General features: G+C 41.9%; 1 protein-coding gene across 2 annotated transcripts in view; it reads left to right on the top strand.

The window, feature by feature from the left end:
• Nucleotides 1–16412, top strand: part of LOC144061155 (inactive phospholipase D5-like) — a 38193-nt gene that overhangs the window by 14782 nt on the left and 6999 nt on the right. For both annotated transcript variants that reach the window (XM_077581320.1, XM_077581321.1), the window contains exons 2-3: nt 12485–12621; nt 15278–15464. In XM_077581320.1, coding sequence (XP_077437446.1) covers nt 12485–12621; nt 15278–15464 — 324 coding nt within the window. The remainder of the gene's footprint in view (nt 1–12484; nt 12622–15277; nt 15465–16412) is intronic.

Raw genomic sequence — 16412 nt, 5'->3', positions numbered from 1 at the left:
AGTTTTATGATGTATGTGTGGCAGTTTTTTGTTTTTTTACAGTGTGAGACTATCATTGGTGTGTGTGAAGGTTTTTTGGTGTGTGTGAGAGTTTTTTTATTTTTGGTCAGGGTGAGAGTTTTTGCATTTGAGTGTATGACTTTCAAAATTGTGATTGAGAGGTTTTTTTTGTGTTTGTGAGAGATTTTTGGTTTGCGGTGTGAGGTTTCTTTAACGAGTTTTTTGTTGTCGCAGTGAGTGACGTAGACCAGAGAGTTTTTTTGTGACTGTGAGTGTGTTTTTTTTTTTGGTGTGAGTGAGTTTTTTTTTTTAGTGAGCGTGAGGATTTTTATTTGGTGTACGTGTGAGTGAGATATTTTGGTAAATTGAGTATGTCGCCTGTTTGAATTTTTGGGTGTGTGTGAGTTTTTTTGGTGTGTAAGAAGTTTTGTGGTATGCGTGTGACAGTTTTTTTGTTTTGTTTTGTTGTTTGGTGATGTAAGAGGTGACTTTTTTTTTTTTTACAGTGTGAGACTATTTTTGGTGTTTGTGAGAGTTTTTTTGGTGCATAAGAAGTTTTGGGGTGTGTGAGAGAGTTTCTTGAGGGGTGCCAGAGTGCATTAGCAAGTGTGAGACTATTTATGACTATCGTAGACTTAAAGCAAGTAACATTTTCTTACATTCGAGACAACTGAAAAGTAATGTGATTACTTTTTGATCAAATGGGTGCTGCGGCATTTTTCAGCCGACATTTTTTGTAACATCCGCTGCGTATCATCTCATCCCCCGTGTATCATTTCAAGTTGGCGTAACCTTACAGCGTCATCACCCCTCGACACCAACAAGTCGTGCGAGCTTGACTGGTGCGACCACTCCGCTCGCGGCATGCGTCTGCCATTGAGGGTCGTCATAGCGATGGTGATGAGAGAGGAGGGAAACATCCTTTTGTAATTCTGCTCACACTCACGCACACACACACACACCCTTGATATCGCTCAGTCGTGGACACGCACACGCATTCCGCACACAGAGTTGGACGAGTGAAGTGAGCGGCGCCTGAAACACCTGAAAGCGTGTCCATGGCAACCAGACGACCGGCTCCTGCACCATCCGAAAAAGACATTTAAAATATATTCAAGATCAAAGTCTGCAGGAGGTTTGTTTATGTTGACTTGCTGAGTTGGGAAAAGGCCAAAATCGTTGGGATCAAATTTGTGGAAAATACACCTCAAGGGCGTGGAAAGTGGGGGGCCGGTTTTTTTTGGGGGGGGGGGGGGTGTCAAAGGGGCGGGTCCACTCCCAACACCGCCCACCCTCTCGTCAAAGAAAAATGTAGCAAATGACTTGAGCCGGTCAACATATCAGACACATCTGTAGCAACAGCAAAATGGCTCACCTGTTTTCTGGGTTTGGTCAGCAAACTGAGCCCTGATTGGTCGTTGCCGACTTCCTCAGCACAGGTGGTGTCATCTTCAGTTGACGGCAAGTGGGGAAAAAAATTGTATTTAAAAGGTGTTAATTGTACATGAAAAACAATGACGTTACCAAATTCATTATGGACAAAATCTTTTTTTTTGCTGCTGAAAATGGCTCAAAGTATCGCTTTAAGTCGACAGCAGGTGGCAAAATGTGTTTTTAAAGTTATTAACTCATTCACTGCCATTGACGGCTATAGACGCAAAAAACTCATTTGAACTATTTCTATTAGTTTAACATTTTTTCCACTTTTGTTAACGAGAGTATGAAAACCTAGAAACATTTTTTGTGTACATTTAGAACAGATATAAAATTTGTGATTAATCGTGAGTTAACTATTGAAGTCATGCAGTTAATTACTATCAAAAATGTAAATCGCCTGACACGATTTAAAGAAAAGAAAAAGATTATAAAAAATTAGGGGCATCAGGCGATTAAAATTGTAATCGTAATTAATCGCATGACTTCACTAGTTAACTCACGATTAATCACACATTTTATATCTGTTCTAAATGTACAATAAAAAATATTCTAGGTTTTTATACTGTTGTTAACAAAAGTGGGGAGAAAAAAAGTCAAACTAACAGAAATAGTTCAAATGAATTTTTGACGTCTATAGCCGTCAATGGCAGTGAATGAGTTAATTGTACATAATGAAGTGATCACAATTCCAGTATAGAGAAAATATCTTCTTACTGCTGAAAATGGCTAAATGAGTCACATATCCTTTTAAAAAAAAACAATATCTCGAAAGCCTGATGTGCTTGAAAAAAAAAAAAGTAAGACATTTCTTAAATCAGTGTCAAAAATATGTATAGGAACATCTGCGATTAAAACTTGCTGTTGGCCAGCGTAGGAAGACTCAACTTGGCAATCCAAACTGTTTTCCATGTTCAAATGAAAGAGAAGAGCGAGCCAATCACAGGAAAGCTTATTTACAAATATTAGAAATCCATCCATTGTTTATGCCAGACAGTTTTGACCAACTGAAATTGTTTGAAAAATGTCAACTTGGGCATTTCCAACCCAAATTATCTTTCAAAACTGATAAAAGGACATCAGTGATTTTTTTTTATTTTATTTTTTTTAAATGTTAGTGACTCTTGCATTTGCTGGATCGCGAGCAACCTCGTTTTTAACGTTGTCAAGATGTTGACGTGTTTCCGTTCCGTTGCGGTTCAGTGAGCTGCTTCGAGTGTCGCGTGCGTAAGGAAGAAACGGATTGGAACGCCGACTGCTGAACTGACAAGACATAGTTGGGGGGGGGGGGGGGCGCGTGGGTCACAAATCAAATATATAGACACGACGAGAAGAGTGGAGAAAATTGCTTGTCTTGACATATTTCTGCGCACACACGCTGATACTCGGCGTCACAAATCACTACAAGCAAGGAGGGAACGAGCTACAATTTTGCAGTCAACCTCATAAAACTGAAATGAATTTGCATATTTATGTTTCACATCAGACGACACGGTAGCCTAGTGGTTCGCGCATCTGCCTCACCGTTGTGAGTTTCTGAGGTTGAATCTCAGCTCCAACTTTCCCGTCATTCCCCCACGTTATCACATTGACGTAAACACCACCTTGCACTTTTGCATCTTCGCCGGCGGGACTCATCGTTAAAACATTTGCCGTCACCTTGAGGAACACGTTTGCTTTTGAAATCAATGCCGCATGTGGAGGGAAAAACAGGACGTTAACAATTGAACAGCCTCCACACGTCTGATGTCTCTGCAAGCAAGCGCTGCGTCCTCTCAGCTTTGCTTTCGCAGGTCACTTATTAATTTCCATATTTTGCTGTTCAAATTTAAGTGTTAAAGGCACTAGCGGTGTCAATCTTAGGTTAGCTTAGCAATTAGCATGGTTTCTCTATCTTTCACAACAACAACGATACTTGTCAGAAGTGTGTCCGAATCGTATTCATCGCCACCGAGGCGATGATTTCACTCCACAACGTGTTTCGGCGCAGCAGTAGCCAGTCAAAGCTCCTTGCTAGCTAGCGGGTTTTAGGGCTGGACTGGCCATCGGCCATACAGGGCAGATGCCCGGTGGGTTGGTCTCCTTTGGGGCCAATGCAGTGCTTTTTAATTATTATTCTCCTCAATTTTACCCCAAGAGATTGGCCAACAATTTATCCAATCCAATCTACTTTATTTCAATAAGCACATTTTTTAAACGAGCGGTGCACATTGAGATAATACACATAAAATCGAGCAGAAAAATATTTTTATTTTTTTTAAAGTCACTAAATAATTATGATTTTTTTTTAATCAATACATTAAAAATAAATAAATTAATTTAATTAAAAAAAACACAAAAAGACCCCGAGGACCACACAATTCACGCTGAATTAAAAGCCAATGAATAAAAGTGTGTCTTAAGACGAGACTGAAATTTAGAGGGACCAGTCCGTTAATCCATTTTAAATATATTAGCAAAGTGAAACATCATCAATAAACATGAGTGGCAGAACTACATGTTAGGCAAGAGTCGGGCCAGGCTGGGCCGGACCGGGCCGGGCCGGGCCAGCGGGCCTAAGTCAAAATGTCAGCACTGATTTTTTTGTGCCAATCACGCCCCGAGTAGCACCAAGGTGAGAGATTTCCTCAACCGCTTACTTATCACGCGTATGGTGACGTAACGTGCGTGTGTGCAGCCCAACCAAACTTTTTGGGACCGTCACGGTTGTTGATTCTAGGTTTAGATTAAGTTACAAAATCCACATCTGACCTTCTTTTGAGCCTTGTAACACGCACGCAAACACACGCACCCGACACACCTCGAGTACTGTATATTGGCTGCGCGTAGGTAATTAAACATCCATGTGCATGAGCAGTAACGCGATCCAGTCGCCTGCCGGCATCGATGAGGAAAAAAATGCAGGAGTTGGCAAAAACATCGGCTGCACTTCCGTAAGACGAGAGCAGGCGCTCGCTCCGGGACTTCGGCCTCCGATGTCGCTACCACAGCGCTAACGTTGCAATTTGGAAATGAGCGCCAGCTTGCTTCGTTTCATGCAAACATTTTCTGCAGCGCTCGAGCACTGGCCTCCTCTTAACACACTAATGGATGAGAAGAAGTTAAGCACTGATGTGATGGAGAAGTTTTGATCAATTCTTTTTTTTTTTTCAGATTCGATCCGAAGGGGCCATTTTGAACTTTTACAACCATTATGAGAGAGCGTGAGAGCGATAACACCAAATATAACACACCTGTTCCCCAATCGCACCCGACGCCTTGCAGCACAAACAAGTCACATGACTTTGTGCAGGCAAGATGGACAGTCTATAAACAGTTGGGTCAAAAATAACCCGACTATGGGTAGAAAATGGGCCGATCCTCTACCGACAAGCGACATGGCGGCCATCTTGCTCCTCCCATCTCGCAAGCAGACTACTGTATAAAATATAAGGTATACGTACAGATGAGACATAATTTAATTAATTAAAAGTGGACGGTATGTGCTGCTTTGAAGACCCCCTTTTTGTGTTATCACTCAGTTCCTTAGACCCCAAAATTTGATTTGGCAGAGGCATCTTTTGTGGAATTACAGTTAAAATATACAATTTTTTTCCAGTAAACATCATTAAGCATATAAATTATACATGTATTTAAGGCAAGTAGTAAAATGTCTGAAGTCCTCTTGTTTGTGTTTAACAAATTTCAAACATCCTAAATCATGCTGTATATCCTCTCCTGTAACTGTATAAGATCGTTATGCCAAGAAACGTTACTTGGGAGGAGCAATATTGGTCAGATCCTTTACTTGGGTCAAAAAAACGGGGTCATTTTGTATCAAACAACCCAGAAAAGTTGGGTCAAATTGAGCCATAAAGTGGATGGGTCCATTTTTGATTCATAATTGGGTTACTTTTGACCCAACTGTTTTAGTGATGATTGGGCCCAATTTTGGATAGTTTCACTTAGGGGTGTGCTCACTTTTGTTGCCAGTGGTTTAGACATGAATGATTGTGTGTTGAGATCTTTTGAGGGCACAGTACGGTAAATTATCCAGTGTTGTATGAGGACATTTTGGCAAAGTGGCAGGTTTGCCCCCCCCAAATTTGGGGGTAAGGTAGGAAATAACCTTATTTTTTTTATTTTGAAACAAGGTCCCTTCCCTCCCTCATGTGACCTCGCCGGTTTCCATCAGCACTTGTGTTAAGCAGCATTTCCATCACACTTTACTTATTTTGCGCAACAACTATTGTCTAAATTTTGTGGGTGATTTATTGAGCGACAAAAAAAAAAAAAAAAAAGACCTTGCTCGGAGGGAAGTACTCTAAAAAAGGCCCCAGCTTTAGAGTCTCATGAATTGCAGCCCACACTTTTATTATTAACAAAGTACGACTCACTGCAGTTAATGTAAAAAAAAAAAATAATAATAATAAATAAATAAGGTCATGCCTTGTTGCATTTCTCAGACGGCACAAAGACGACATGAATCTTGTGGTCCTCCTCGGGTGACTGGGCGGGCCTACAGTCGGCTCAGGCCTCATTACAGTTGACACGGCTCTCATGTCTTTTTAATGGCGCTCTCATTGATCTATGGATTTTGTCCGCCGAGATCATTGGCCGAGGAGGGAGGACGGGAGCAGGCGAAGAGGCCCAAAATCACACCGCACTTGTAAAAGTGTATTTCAGTCACATGGACAAACGCAAATAATCTGAAAAAAAATCTAGGTAGATTTGTAGGGATGGACCGATTACCGGCCTGGCCAATATTTGGCATTTTCACAAATATCGGCATCAGCCTTTTTACAAATGTGAAGGCCGATGAAGCTGGTTTCTCACTGAGGGGCTTTTGACTGCCAGACGTTTTCAGAAAAGGGATGCCGTGGGTGCCAGCCGATTTTAAGCATTTTGACTGATCTTTCAAGGTCCATAGAAAATTATGTGTTTGGACTGTGGAAACAAACATACTACCAAATGAAAGATTGGACTCTCATCTTTCATCAGAAAAAAAAAGTTTGTTTCTACCTTATTCCGTTTTTCAGTAATCAACAATAGAAAATGGTTAGTTTCACCTCTGTTTTGAAACAAACGTCTTTTAACGTCTTTGGCACTCCTCCATAGGATTTTACTAAACGTTATTTAACGTTTTTGGCAGTCAAAGAGTTAGCAAATGAAGGGTTTTCATCAGGATTTGTAAAATGTTCACAGACACTTTTTACTTGTCGCAAAGACATTTTGAACCTATTGGACAATTTGTCACTGTCTGCGATGAGAAACCTTTTGAAACCTTTTACAAACACCGAAAAACAAAAACAAACAAATGAGCTCAATTCATATGCATTTGTCGCTCAGTAGGGAACTTTTCATTTACGGATTCATTTAAATTTACACTTTATAAAAATGATGCTGACACTGGCAACTACTTACACATTTTATTCTTTAAATATCTATATTTTTTTAAAAATTAAGAAATTATGTTGACATTTTACAAAACTTTATTTACAGTAGAAAACTTACTTAGTTTTTAATTTAGCTGAACACATAATGATGACCCTGCAATTTTTTATACGTTTCAAATGAAAATAAAAAGTATTTATGTTTATGTTTATTTAGTTCTGGTTTCCCACAGAGGGCTGACTTTTGAACCCTTATACTGCATATTTTTATAGCATTGCACTGCATTGTTAAATTGAAATCAGAAATCATAGAAAACCATGGCAAGCGAATATTTGAGTATATATTGAACCCAGCATATTCGTGCTTCAACATTTCAGAATTTGCTGATTTCCGTTATTGGCTAAAAAACTGCTTTTGTTTTCAGGCTTAAGAATTTGTCCGTTTCAGAAATGTTGTTTTTGTCGCCATCTTGTGACATCTTGGGACCAACGAACTAACTAGTGAGGTCGGGTGCAAAATGTCGTCCGGCCGAAAATATCTAATTGAAAAAAGTGCTTTGCTGCCATTTTGTGGCATCGATACTTTTTTTCTACCATTATTGTTGCCAATGCAAAAAAATATTTCCTATGTGGGATTAACAAAGTATTCAAAGTGCCTGGAAAGGACTTAGCGGTTTCTGTTGATTTGTAGCTTCTGCTGGTTGTTGCTAGCATTCAAGCTGACCCAGTAACAATCGCGTCTGCCGCTTCATCCGTCACGGTCAGCCCCCCCGCTGTCCTCATCAATTTCCCTCGCCGCCAAATCGACTGTCCCGCGACCGGAGGGGCTGCAAATTGAAATCGTAAATGACACTTTTCGCCGTCACAACAAACAAATTGCACTCACACGCAACGACCGCATGAAGTCAATCAGCCTTCACCGGCAGCCTAACGTGACAATTGGGGGGCGGGGGGGGGCATCTCGGAAGCGTCGCGTGTGCTCATGTGTGAGATGGAGGCATTGACGAAGGGATGGAAGATGGCGATGGAGAGACGGAATGAGCCCGTGATGAGGCCCCATAAGAGCACTTTTACAGGCCCAGTCAAAGTCAAAAGTGGAAGAAAAAAAAAAAAGTCAAAAGTGGTGCTGCATTCCCAAAGCAAAAGGCGGTTTCGGCCAACCAGAAGCCCAAAGTCATTTCTCAATCCTGCTAAATTATTGCGTTCTAACTAAGTAAGTGGATCTTCTTCTTCTTCTTCTCCTTTCGGCTTTTGCCTCATCCTGGTTAATCCATTTTTAATGAATGAGTCCAACCGTCCAACACCGCAGTCACAAACGTGTTCTCATAACAAATATTGATGAACGATTCTAAAACGCTGGTTTGGAACATCACATCTGTCAGCATTCCAGATTAAAGCGCAGTCCTGCTAGTCTGTCATACAGATTGATGACATTCCTGCTGGACCGATCGATCGGACGATATGTTGGCGTCAAAAGCAGGCACGTTTTCTTATGAGCCAAATGACTTTGAACAAAGTTACCCCCGAGAAAGCAGACGAGACACCTACAAACAGTGGACGCGCTCAGAGCCAAATTGTGATTTACAGACACTGGAAAATATTAGAAAGTCATCAGCCGTGTCTGGCCCGAAGCAAAAGGCAAGAATCCCGGTTGACTGATTTCCGACTTTTATGTGGATGTGGTCACCGTGTCACACTGGCAAGACGAAATTGATCACATTAGGCCGAGGTGGAAAACGGGCCGCGGTCCAGACGCTTACGGAACGTCATCGTCAGCTGCTTTGTAAACACCGTCTCGGCGTCTGACTCCTCGGACCATTGAAGATCTTTGTAAACATCTGGCTACTTCCTCTCATAAAGCAGCTGTGAGTGTGCTTGATGAAGGCCAGAACGCTCTTGACGCTCCTCTTCCGACTATCGGGGAAGAACATGATTCGATAACATCGACTGAGGTCCAATGACAGATGCTTGTTAGAGTGCCGCGTTCAAATGAAAACATTCATAATTGTCATTACGTTGCAGTTTGGTTTCTTACAAGGCGACTCAAGTCAAACAAACTAAGCCTATTGCGCAAAAAAGGACTTTTCACACTAGGGCTGGCTATCGATTCTAATGTCCTCAATCGATTTCGATTTTTTTTCCCGATTCAATTTGATTCACTTCACATTAATCCGATATTGATTAATTATGGAACAATAAGTCTTCTAAATATCAAGGACATGACACAACCTCCACAAACATTAAATTCCAAATTAAATTTTGAGGCAGAAGCAACTGGTTAAAGGATTTTTTTGTTATAATCACTTAAGTGTTACACAAACATTAGCAATTCTAATTCAATCATTGTAAATATAAATTTAAAGGATTCTGAATTGTCTAAAAGTACAATAAGTCAGGTCTTTCATAAATGTTTGAAAACACTTTTAAATTCATATGAACAGTAAATGTCAAGAAAACAGTAATATACAAAAAAATAACTATTTTCTTAAGAATTTATGGGGAAAAGAGACATCAAAATAATTGATTCATGGTTTTGTGAATCAGGTTCAAAAAGGTCATTCTATTCGATTTCAATTATTCTATCTTTTAAAGCCAGCCCTATTTCACACTGCACTTAGTGTTGGTGTTCACCACAGGGCAGGGCTCAAGTACAAAAGCGCCCATATATGGAAATGCTGAGGTGGTAGGACCCTACCAGGAAGTAGCCAGGAGGCTTTTCCCGCTTGTTTAGGCAAAAAGTAGACCGCATCTCGATGAGATCTATTTGTCAGTTCGGCAAAAAAAAAAAAAACTCCCTGGCTTTGCTTTGTTTTAAGCAGGAGACAAGCAACACCAAAAAAGGGAATCCATTTTCCCAATTCCGCTTAAGTCTGCCAAAAATATCACTCTGCAAGCCCGTCTCCTATTGGATGCACCTTCCTGACATCACTGCAGTCATCCTAACCACGACCCATTTTCATGATAACCTTGTAAGCAAACTCTAAGCCGAACCCTAAGACATCTTAGGCTTGCCATCCAATGCGTAAAGTCCGTATAAAGTCAAAGACAGCGGAGACATCAGTGCGGTGGCTGAGCGCTCCACGAGGCGAGCATCCCCGATTGCCGGCAAACACGGGTTCTTCACAGCCTCCGCTCGACTTCCGCACCGTCAGCCTGCTTTTGTTTGCGTGTCCATCGCCTGGGCGCCCCCCCGCTCAGCCTTTCAACAGCTGACACAAACGTTTCATTTCCTCAGCGGCGGCCGCGAGAGTCTGAAGTGACCCCAAGCTCATCACGGCCGCGTCGTGCAAATCACGTTGAAGATTCAATCGAGGGAACGTCCACCCTTATAGATCAATACATTGATAATATTTGTTGTGGCGCAGGCATCAGTTGAGATGCTAAATAAAGCTAATGAAATGCTAAGAGACGGCCATTTATCGGGATTGAATCACTGAAGTTTGTCAGACTTGTTAACAGCCCGCTTCTCTGCGGTGTGTTCAATTTAGAAGGTGTTTATTTTCACTTTAAACTTGCCCTAAAATCTTACACGCTGTACAAACTACTGAGCAACATTTTGCATTTGTTAGCATGTTTGCACTACGTGAGGCACAAGCGATGAAAAAAGAAAAGAAAAGCACAGCACAAGGGAAGGCATGAGTGATATCGACCAATCAGAGGCCACCTCATTGCCTTCAACACCGATGATGAACCACTTTTATTTTCACCCTCCTGCTGTGTTTATTATCGTTCGACGCTCGCAGTTTGGCCTCCAGTTCTATGAAATGCCAGAACCCTGGAAATTACGATAGCTCCCCCTTTGGAAAAGTGCAGCTAGTCATGCCCTGGCACATAAATTTTGGCCTGTTTTATTGCCCCTTCTCCATTTTTTGTTTGGTGGTTTGCCATAAGATTCTTCTACTGCAAAATATGTGCCTTGTTTCGATAAAAGTAAAAAAAACTTAGCTGTGACAACGGCTACTTTGCTGCGACGAAGACTTGACGCACAAACTTCCACACATAACATAAAACAATAAAAACAACCCATAACAAAGAAAAACCCAACCCCCACAGAACCAAAACATAACAAACTGCATTGGTTCTTTGAGGTGATTGACAAGCCAAACCTTTTTCTATTGTTTCGTGCGTTATGTTGTTAAAAGTCCCAAAAAGAAGGAAAGCAATTCTGGAAGTGATGTCGTGTTCTCGCTGCAATGCAAGCGTAGAAAAATGCGCCTCATTAGAAGAGGCGCGTTGTTGTTTCGACTCGCGTTGTGCCGTCAACGGATCCGACCCCCCTGAGCAGCGCTGCACTATAATTGGACCTCTGACACATTTATCAGGCTTTAATGTGCACAAAAGGCATTATTGCTTCACTCCACTTTTTTTTTTTCTTTTTTTTTTTTAAGCAATGAGGCAAGCAAGGTTGTTGTGCCCTCCAGCAGGAAGCTTGCTTGGATGGCAGAAAAGGTCAAAGAGGAAAGAACAAGCAGGCTCGACTTGCAAGGAGACCAACTGACAGCCTCAGTATTAAAAGCGTTCAAAATGGCTGCCAGCGTGTTAACGACCACCTTGTGTGTGCGTGTGTGTGTGCGCTCATGCGTGCATGTGCTTTCCAAAGGGCATTTGGGTTTTTAAATTTTAAATAACTACAGTGTAGAAGATTTCTAGAAATGTTAATTATTATTTTTTTTTTAATAACCAAATAATGTCACATTACATGCACATTGAATTATCAGCTCATTTTCAAATAAACATTGTTGCTGCGAAACCTTCACTGTTGAGTACGTTTAACTCTTTGACTGCCAAAAACGTTAAATAACGTTTCGTAAAATCCAATGGAGGAGTGCCAAAGACGTTAAAAGACGTTTTTTTCAAAACAGGTGAAACTAACCATTTTCTATTGTTGATTACTCAAAAACGGAATAAGGTAGAAACAAACTTTTTTTTTCTGATGGAAGATGAGAGTCCAATCTTGTTTTAGCAGTATGTGTGTTTCCATAGTCCAAACACATAATTTTCTATGGACCTTGAAAGATCAGTCAAAATGCTTAAAATCGGCTGGCACCCACGGCATCCCTTTTCTGAAAACGTCTGGCAGTCAAAGAGTTAACAGAAGGTCTACCGATCCTCATTGATCCCCAGTGAACATTTTCAGCTCACTGGTCGCAACATTAGGTACACCTGCACAGATCCAATTAACCGTTAAATAATTTAATCAATACAGTCCCGATGAAATATGCAACTTGGGAACACAGTTCTGCCGTTGCACCCAGCGGGGCTCGTAAAAGCACGTTCCTATGTCGGACACGGGTGCAGATGGATACCGACGGAACCAAATATCCCTTCAAGCGTGTCTTGGGAGGCCGCCGGCGATGCTCCATTTACCGGCGGAGAGATCGATTTAAGTCCCGCGGGAGTCACGAAATCCGTGTGCTGAAATAACAAGCGATGGTGTGGAAAGCCGCTAAAAAGAGAGGCTGATGACCTTTGAACTGTACAAGCTAGCAGACGCAAACGCTAAATGAGCCGTTCCTGGTTTGCAAAATCATGACGTTGGACTGCTCGCTCCACTGTAATTGGAACGACTGCCGGACCAGGCTGAGTTGTGCATTCAATCTGGATCAATCTTGGCCTCTCTTTTTTTTTTTGATTCACAAAAGCTGCGTGTAAAATCAATGTTTTTTTCTTTGTTTTAGTCTCAGCAGAAGTGCATCGTGGTTTTTGCTCTGTTGTGCTGCTTCGCCGTGCTGGTGGCGCTCATCTTCTCGGCCGTGGACATTTGGGGTGAGGACGAGGACGGCATCACGGAGGACAACTGCAGCAGGGACTGCAGGTGGGCGGTTTATCTTTTTTTTTTTTTGGGGACTTTTCTGGCATTTACTTTTCTGGCCCAATTCACCTCTTCTGCAGTCAAACGCGATTTCCTTCCGAGCGTGTATTGTTTGCTACATTGCGGCGGGTTTGACCTTACAAGGCGGTGTGAAGCGCGTCTGCCGTAATTGCCTGGTGTCGGGCATCTTGTAAGCAGGTTACTATCGATCTCCAGACTGCTGTGCAAAAAGGGTAAATGGAGGCCCACATCACATGATGCTTTTAGCACCTGGTCAACGCCACCGCCAAGTGCAGATGTTCCATTTTAGCGGCTCAAACCGGTCCGCCGGGTGCGGCTGGAGATTGTCGATTAAACGCATTGTTTTTGACGCCACTGTGTGTTTTCTTGAGATCATTTTGTGTATTTTGTTGAGTTTTGGTGCTGCAATTTCATGTTAAAAGGCAAATGCAGCCAAGCTTCCTTCCTGTTTCTTAGTCGGTGTTTACGTTGTTCTTTTCCGAATCTACGATGAAGCCTGAGCGCTTCCCAAAAATATAATAATCAGTCAAAGCAAAAACATCCTGTGGGAGGGTCAACATCCCCGCTAGCCATTTTGTGAATTCAGCGTGTAGCCATCATGAAGCCCGTGTGCCGTCTGACCTTTGGACGCGTCCCAAAATGTGAGCGAGCTCAGCTTCTGCCAGGAATTTCCAAGCGAGAGCTGGCGTGTGCCGGCAAATCAAAGCCATGCCAGCAAATGAAACACACTGCGGCCAACGTGCCCTTCAGCGAGCGAGCGAGCGCCCGCATGTGCTCGTATACGTTTGATTTGATTACACAGCCCTCCGTAGGGGGTCTGCCAGAGAGTCTAATTTCATTCGGTGTGTTGGTCAAATCCATTTGTAACAGTAACCGGATTTAACATCTTAGATCTAAAGCAAAAAAAAAAATGGGTCTCTTGTTTTCTTGCTTCAATCTGGATGGAAGGAAGAAGTCAATAAATTGCTGTGGATTTACTTAGTGGATCTAGGAAGGTTTTTAACCATTATCTATAGATCATATTGTATTTTTAATTTAATTGAATTTTTAAAAATATTTTCCAGCTACATTTTCACTCATTTTTAACATTGTATGCAATTTTCAATGAAATTGTTTCTGGTGCATTTTTTTGTTTGTTTTTACAATTTTCACTCATGCTTTCACATTTTATAATTTTCATTTAAATGACCTCTTCTACTGAACATTTTGTACAATTTCCAACTAAATTATATCTTATCCTCAACCATTTGTAAAACTAAATTACCTCCCGTGCTTTAACAGTTTATACAATTTCCAAATTAATTTTAACTCCTACCCGTTTTTTTTTTTTTTTTTTGTAAAAATTCCTTGATGCTAAACATTTTGAAATCTGTTCAACTAATTTCTACCTGGTGCTTAAAAACTTTGTACAAGTTCCAACTAAATACTCCCTTCATGCTTCACATTTTGTATGATTTTCAAGAAAATTCTCATTTTATGCTTATCCTACGGGATCAGAGTGAAGTGGAGGCGATGCCAAAACTGTCATGAATTGTTATGACTGTGTTTTGGTTTGGATCATTGTGTTGTTATGCTCCTGTATTTGTTCCCTTGTGATGATGATGTTGTCACTTGTTACGTTCCCGTAATTGTCACGCTTATGTCCTGTATTTTAGGTTCTGTATTTGTGACCCTTTTTTTTTGTCCTGTAGGCCTTTATTCTGTCATGTATAATTGTGCCTTGCCCTAGCGAGAGTTACTTGATGACACTTGTCAAAGTTGTCAGTACGTGGAGGTTCCTAAGCCGAGGTTTCTCTCAGCACATCAAGGTTTCCTATCACTACTAATGTTGTTCCATGTGTTCCAGGTTGCTAGCACGCATCCAGCGCTCTTCTCTCAATCGAGGTTTCTCAGTCAAGGTTTCTCTGTCAAGTGTTTTCTTCGAGGCTGAATCTGAATCTCTTTGTATTTTTCTATATAAGATGGTCTGTTTCTCTGGGTTTGGGTCAAAATTCCGCCGCTCACGTAACACAAATACTCTTATACCGCTTTGATTTCATGTTTACGGTGTGGAAATGAGTATTGAATGATTTTGGTCTCCTTGCTTTGATCACATGATTCTATTACTGCCGGTCCACATTTGCCTGTGTGAGCTCAATTCGCTTTCACTGTACGGCGTCATCGTGTTCCCCCTGCTGGGTCGCCATCACAATCTGCACGTCTCACCACCTCCCCTTCGCCTCCCGTTGGCTTAACTGCACGTAGGCAATCGTTTGTCTTATTTAACGGTCTGTGCGCCTCTGATGTAACATCGTCAAGTATCGAGTTAGCGCTGGTGCAGTTTTGCAGTCGTTTTCGCCTGCCCCTCGTTGTCAGTTCTTCCTGACATGGTGTAATCACATCCGCTGCTGATGTAAGCGCATTAACCTTCAATTCGACTTACTGTACATACACACAACAACATATGATGATGTGTCATAATGTTTCCTGCTAGACGCTAATGAAGATACATTGATGGTCCTCATTAAGCCAATTTGGTAGGTAATTGTCTCCACTGGAGGCAGAAGACGTACAACATCGCTAAGTCATTACGGTTAGGACAGAAAATTACCTTGGCTTCGTTTCCATTCGCGTGACATCTTAAGCATTTCTTCCTCAGAGTTGTCGTGGTGGAGAACATTCCGGAAGACGTGGCCTTCTCAAACAGCACGGCGTCACACCTCCCGCTCTCCGCGGGGCTTCTGGGCCTTCTGGATGGGGCCATCCGCGCGGTGGAGATCGTTTCCCCGCTGTGGCTCCTCAACTCCTCCGAATACGAGTCCAGCTTTCAGCCTGCGGCGAGACAGGTGCAAACAAACCAGATCCAGTTTCACACTAAATACTCTCATTTGCGCTGAACAGTTTTAGATTTTCAAACGGAATTCTGTCGTACGACTTCCAACCTAATTTCTCCCAAGTCAACCCAAAACATTTTGTTGACAATAATATGTTCTATGCAGCCCCACTAGTCTAAATATGGCATTCTGGTTAATATTGTGTTAGTGGAATATGAGTTAAGCAGCAAAATTCAGCCGTTTTTATCCATCTCAGGGGGGCGGCCATTTTGCCACTTCCTGTCGGCTGAAGATGACATCAATGTCGTTCAGGTCTCAGGTAACAACCAATCACAGCGCAGATTCAGAAAACAGGTGAGCTCTGATTGGTTGTTGCCCTGAACAATATTGATGTCATCTTCAGTCGACAGGAAGTGGCAAAACGGCCGCCCCCTGACATGAATAAAAATGGCTGGATTTTGCTTCATAACTCATATTCCAAAAATGTAATATTAATCACAATGCCATGTTTAGACTGGTGAGTTTTTGCATTTTCCAACAAAGCTGTCCTTTGTGTTTAACAATTCTAAACAATTTCCAAGTAAATTGTCCCTTGAAGGCCTTTCTCGCCGGCCATCTCAACTCGCAGAGATGTCATATAAACGTCAGGACAAAGTAGCAGAGACGTCGCCTCAATCTCGTTGGTCTCCAGCAGGTCCCGGAGACTCAGACTTTTAAAAGTCTCCAAAAGGTCTCAGAAAACCAATCGAACATATTTGAATTGAATGCAACTTCCTGGCAACTCTGCGAGTCTCCAAGAAGCATCAAGGAGACGTCTCCTGACTCGAGGCCGTCTCCGTCTCCAGGTCAGCGAGACAAGGCCATTTACACTTGAAGTTTTGTTCAATTAGCAACTCAATTCTCACCAGCGCTTCGAATTTGGACAATTTCCAATGAAATTCTCTCACGAGAGGAAGTTGC

Source organism: Vanacampus margaritifer, chromosome 12 (assembly GCF_051991255.1).
Source record: "Vanacampus margaritifer isolate UIUO_Vmar chromosome 12, RoL_Vmar_1.0, whole genome shotgun sequence".
In the NCBI taxonomy this organism is placed as follows: Eukaryota; Metazoa; Chordata; class Actinopteri; order Syngnathiformes; family Syngnathidae; genus Vanacampus; species Vanacampus margaritifer.
This window is presented reverse-complemented; position numbering and strand designations above follow the sequence as displayed.